Source organism: Mandrillus leucophaeus, unplaced genomic scaffold, assembly GCF_000951045.1.
Source record: "Mandrillus leucophaeus isolate KB7577 unplaced genomic scaffold, Mleu.le_1.0 Scaffold299, whole genome shotgun sequence".
Classification (NCBI taxonomy): Eukaryota; Metazoa; Chordata; class Mammalia; order Primates; family Cercopithecidae; genus Mandrillus; species Mandrillus leucophaeus.
The window spans coordinates 4,022,076-4,028,075 of record NW_012103131.1 but is presented as its reverse complement, the minus strand read 5'-3'; the positions used below and the strand labels follow the sequence as shown (position 1 = coordinate 4,028,075).

Below are 6,000 nucleotides of genomic sequence, written 5' to 3'. Positions count from 1 at the left end.
CCCCTGCAGTATGCAACATGGAGAATAACGCCTTCCCCACCTCTGCAGCATGCAACGTGCAGAAGAATACCTCCCCGCGGCAGCACACAACATGCAACAGAATGCCTTCCTTCCCCTCTGCGGCAGCCTCTCACTTGCCAAAAGGACACAGCAAAAGAGTTCTCAACTCACCTGCAGGTGCCTATGCAGAGTGGGTGTTCAACAGACACCCAAGCCTGCCAACCTCTCTTAACTGGTTTCCAGTTAGATGTTGTAGTTTCGGGGCTGGCTGGAGGAGAACCCAGGTGAGAGGAAGAGGTGAGACGCTACGTATGAAATGCAGACCTGAGAGCTTTGCAAAGGTGTTGAGGGCAGAAGGCAGTCTGGGGCTGCTTGTGTTCACGGCAAAGAGCATTAAGGCTCTTAGGAGATGCTGAGGGCCACCCTGCAGTTGAGTTGAGAAATTGATGTTTATGTTGATGGCCCAGAGACAATGACACAAGCTTGGGTTACTGGAGCTCTTAAGACACAGTTGGTTGTAAGATGGCCCAGATTCTGCAGGAAGAAAACGTCACCGCCCGGAACATCAGCATATGGGGGAAATGTGTGGTTTACACTCAGGGAGGCCTGCTTTGTTCAGAAAGGTCTTTTTGGTTGAGTGGTTGGTTGAAGTCTGTTTTAAGAGGGCAGGAGGCAGCACAGAGCTGACTCAAAACCTCAGAGACAATCTTTCTCTTCCTGAATGAATGAATGTTCTAAAGAGCTAAGTTTCATCTTCAATACGAGAATACCTTTAACACAATTTAAACTAATCTGGATATAAAGGATTCTAATGCGAGTTCTGTATGTTATTTACCTGCCTTCGGCTATTAAAGTTCCCGGGGCAGCTGTACCCTCAGGGCTCACGTGTCTGCTTTTCATAGTTTCTTGCTCTTCCTCTGCGATGTGACTGACAGTCTTGCTGTCATACTGGTTTCTCTCCTTAGCAACCACTCATGCTTTCTGGTTTTCTACTGTGAACAAAATTGCCATGATTATGAGAACTGTGTGCATGTGGGGAGCCACTGGCTCAACAGGGGCTCATATAAGAACATCAAAGATTTGTACAATATTTGGAGAGACACAATAAAGTATCTTTTTCTATCAGATTGGCTAATGGCGGCATTTTCTGGCCAATGGAGGTAAAATGTCCTGAAAAAGACCCACCTTTTTCTCATGTTGTCCTAAGGACCTGCATGGGCTGGCAGTGTCCCCACCTAGCCCAGATACATGCCTCTTCTCGGCTGTTCTTGATGATGTGTCATTGAGGTCCTTGAAATTCCACCACCCCCAGTCCCTGCCCTGCATGGGTTTCCATAGGGCTCACATTTCACTGCAGGTGAACTTATCCCTAAGGCCTACAGTTGAACATGGTGAGGTCAGGAACAGAAAATCCAGACAAGCCTGCTCCCCTGATGCTACTCCTGCCTGCCAGCATGCCCAGACACATGCCAACCCTGCCTGATGCCAACCGTGATCATCCCCTGATGTCCAGGACTCATTCATCGCTTGCTACTTTCTTCCCCAGCATCATATCCTATAAACTCACATGAAAGCTATGGCCCAGCCAACCTGCTGAAGCCTCCTCTGGAAGCTTTTATCTAACAGATACAATGATGTCCTTACCTTAAAACAGCTAGCTTTTGCTGGACGTGGTGGCTCATGCCTGTAATTCCAGCACTTTAGGAGGCTGAGGCGGGGAGATCATGAGGTCAAGAGATCAAGACCATCCTGGCCAACATATTAAAACCCCGTCTCCACTGAAAATACAAGAATTAGCTGGGCATGGTGGTGGGCACCTATAATCCCAGCTACTCAGGAGGCTGAGGCAGGAGAATTGCTTGAACCCAGAAGGCGGAGGTTGCAGTGAGCCGAGACTGTGCCACTTCAAGCTGGCGACAGAACGAGACTCTGTCTCAAAAAAAAAAAAAAGCTAGCTTTGTACTTGCTAGTCAGAATTTTGGTATAAAAACATATTGGTTAAGGGTAGCTACATAGGTGGGAAAATTAGAGACAAAAGGAATGTGGAGTAACCCACAGTTGAGGTGAGTGGTCCTGTCTCGTAGAATGTGGGTGGGTGCCATCCAAGAGCAGCTCAGATGTCTGAAGCCCCGGAAATATTCCACTTCTTAATCTAGGAGGTAACTTTGTGGGTGCTCTGTTTAATATCTTTACATTGTAAATATAATGTATTTTGCAGTAAAAGTGAACTTGAGGAAGGCATAAATAGGTACCGCATCATGACCCAAGGGGCTCTTCTATGAGTCAAGGATATGAGTTCAATAGAAGGAATTTACAACTGTTGGGCAGAATCCTTTGGTTGGTTTTTGTTCACTTCCTGCTGCATAGCTCAATGCTGGGATAATCAAGTTTGTGAGATTGTTGCGCTGTGGCATGAGAAAAGGGTATATGGGGAATGTTTCTATTTAAAGAACAGTCATGAAGGCCTAGCCCTCTCCATGTGGCAGACTCAGGAGCGGGGCTTTGAACACCCGTCCAGTGGATGGAAATGCCTGGGATGGGTGACTTCGTTGGCAGGCTGCTCTTGAGGTGGCCAGAGCCTGCGGTGGCCGTGGGTCCTCGCTGGGGTGATGCAGTTTAGAATGTTGGGCATGAACAGAGAACTCTCAGTCCCACCCACACGTGGAGTGCATGAGAGGAGAAGAGCACACGTGCCGCCTTGTCCTGCGAGGGTCCACCTGAGGGTGACTGCACAGCTGACGATTGTACGTTTCAGAATGCACGAAATGAGACCTGATCAATCAGTTGTCAGAAAAGTCCTCTTTGGCTGCACATTTCTTTTCTGCGGTGCACTAACTGCCTTCTATTTTCTCTGAGTTGTTTTAACTCTTTCAAGTCACAGCCTGAATATCTGACTTACATAAGCTCATTCACATAAAAAGTTACAGTAAACCAGAGATAGATGAATAGATAGATGATAGATAGATAGATTAAAATATTGATCGGTTGATCTTATAAATCTATAAATAAATAGTTAATTTAAAAAAATCTAACTCCAGGATGGATCCCTATCTCCTGGCAGATTGAGACTGCATCACTGATAACTAATTTGGTTTTTGATTCTGTCAGAGAGCTCTAACAAAAGAAGGTGGTGTATGACTATTTTTGGGCTTTTTCTGTCTGCAATCTTTTGTACTTAAACAGAACCAATGTTTTGAAATAAGAGTCTGGAAACATTTTTCTGTACAGTTTGGCAAAGCCAACTTTACAATAGGTAGACAAACATCTCCAAATGACAAAGGCTGATAACAATTTCTTTCTTTTTGGTACTTTCTATGTATCCAACACTGGGGCCTGCAGGCACTTTTGACCTACATTCTGTTTATTTGCATGTAAGAACATGGAAAGCTGGGTTTCCCCTCTTGGTGAATAAGAAAATTGATGGCTCTCAGGTGGCCTCACCTGTGTTGGATCCCACGGCCAGCAAGGTGCTTTGGGGGCCCTCTAGCCCTAGAGTCTTCGCTCTTCCCTCTGTACTACACAGCCTGGCCTTGCCCCACACAGCCTGCTTCCACTGGCTGGAGCAGTGGGGACTCCAGGACAGAGGGGGTAGAACAAATGACAGACTTCTGAGAAATTGATGAGAGAGGTTGGTAGTCATGAGCTCAATTCCTTTTTATATATAAGACATTTGAGAAAACATAGCAAGAATATTCTTATAACTTTTATTATTCCAGGGATTCCCAATATGTTTTTTTCTGTCCCAACACACAGGAAGGCTAGGACGCATTCCCACTGGCAGCAATGGTGGGGCCATTTCTCTTGGGTGGCATCAGCATGGGGGGCTGACAACTTAGTGCAGTCCCTCCCTTATTTAAAAAGAATAACTCTTTAAAAAATGTATAGGGCATTCCAAAATAAAAGAGGTTTAAAAAAATCAAAGAGTACAAAATGGGTGGTGGAAAGAAAGTCTGTTTTCCACTCCCAATTCCTAGTGTTGCATTGCCCTCTCCTGAGACAACACAGTCTCCTGCCTGTTCTATGTCCTTTGAGAGAGATCTGAGTCTAAAAGCATTTACTGGGGAAACACACTGTCCTGCATTTTGCTTTGTTCACTAGATAATGTATCTTACAGATTAACCCACATCCACACAAGAGCATCTGCCTTGTTCTTTTTAACCGTTGCAGAGCATGAATGTACCATCATTTATTTAATTAGTCCCCTATCAATGGACATAGGGTGGTTCCCAGGCTTTTGATAGTACAATGTGGAAACAAGCGACATGTTGTACACATCTTTAAACCCACCGCTTTATTAGAGCTATGCACATTGACCCGATAAATTGTTTCCTACCTCTGTATTTGCCATAGTACGTAACTCGGCACCAATGCTTCTGCAATAGTAATCATAACGAACGTTTATTCAAAGCTGATTGTGCATCAGGTACTGTGCTAAACACTCTATATAAATTACTATTTCATTGTAATATTACCTCAATTTTCATATTTGAGATTTATATAATATAGATATGTTGTTATATATAATATAATCATATAAATTATATAAAATATATAATTTGTTATAGAAATACTTATTACAGAAACCTAAATAATATAATAATAAATAATTTAATATTAGTCCATTATATTATTGCCTCACCTCAATTTTATAGGTGAGGCTGGAAAGTTTAAATGTAGCAGAAGTGGGATTTGAACTCAGATACTCTGGCCCCAGAATCAAGGTGCTAACTCACTCTATTGCTCACTGAAGATAATGTAATATGAGTTCCTAAGGACACCACCGAGCACAGTCTCTTTCAAGCCCAATCCAGGACAGCCCTGTGTAGAGATGGAGCTCCTAACTGAACTTGCAGTACTGTACTCCCCCTCAAGTTTGTCCCGAGAAAAGCACCATGTGCAGTAGATGTCAGTACTTTAGATTAGATTCACAAGAGATTTTGAGCACAATTCTCATTTTATTTTTAGTACACACACAAGTATTTTCTGGAAGCAGCAAGAGGCAGCAAGGAGAAGTATGCATGACTCTGTCTGCTCCTCCAGTGGAACAGCAGCCCACTAGACATTTCCTTCCCATTGGGGATAGCTCTCCAAGCGATGACTGTCTGTCTAGAGACCTTTCTGAACCCACAGAGGGACGACATCAAAGCTTCCTGAAACCCAGAATCCTTTTTCCTGGGTTTCTTTGCCCCTTACAAGATGTATGTGCATCTCCACAGGAAGACAATGGTGTTCAGATAGAAAGCAAGTTCCCCAAAGGTAAGGAGCGAGGGTGGTGGGTGACATCATTCTGTCTTGACAGTCAATAAAAAGTTGTTGATTGCCTACTTGGACCTTGTGCATACAGTCACTGTTCACCTGAAGAAGCCTCCCCTTCTCCAACTGGGAGAGCAGAGAGGGGACAAATTGTTGCCACGTAAGAACCTCCCAAGCACCCAGGAGGCAGCCCTGTGTGGGTCAGGGATTTTTCAAGCCCACTGTGTGCAAGGCCACTACCCACTGTGGCTGAGAGAAGACCACACCCAGGTGCACAGCAGACTCCCAGGCTCAGCTAAGGAAAGTTGGAGATGCAGGTGTGTGTGGCTGCTCTGAAGGCAGCAGGTCCGCTGGGTTGACTGTGCCCCGTGACTAACGAGCAGGGATAATGACTAAAGCGCGAGGCTCCCACAGGTGCCCAGCACTTAACAAGCATGAGACACTGGAACTCACGTGCCCAAAAGGTAGGTCCCAAACTCAGCCTCCCACAGAAGAAGAAACCAAGAATTAGGACACAGTCATCATTTCCCTGGGCGTCAAGTTGCTGACCACTACTGAATGGTGCAACAGTGATATAGAAAGGACATAAGAGCACATTGGAAAAACGTCCTGTGGCACCTGGTTATGTCAGCAGGAAAATTTATATTTCCTATCCCTCTAAAGATGTTCTCTAAGAACTATGGAAAAGGACAGAAAGACATCAGCTTGGGTTGTAAAATTTAAATTGGTTATGGCAATTGAAAAAAG

The 6,000-nt window shown here is 44.6% G+C and overlaps 1 protein-coding gene across 3 annotated transcripts in view; it reads left to right on the top strand.

Annotated features, from left to right (window-relative positions):
* The window catches only part of LOC105544154 (chromosome unknown open reading frame, human C10orf90), a 247,403-nt gene that overhangs the window by 210,517 nt on the left and 30,886 nt on the right, over positions 1-6,000 (top strand). For all 3 annotated transcript variants that reach the window (XM_011986442.1, XM_011986444.1, XM_011986443.1), the window contains one exon: positions 4,966-5,256. In XM_011986442.1, the coding sequence (XP_011841832.1) occupies positions 4,966-5,256 (291 nt within the window). The remainder of the gene's footprint in view (positions 1-4,965; positions 5,257-6,000) is intronic.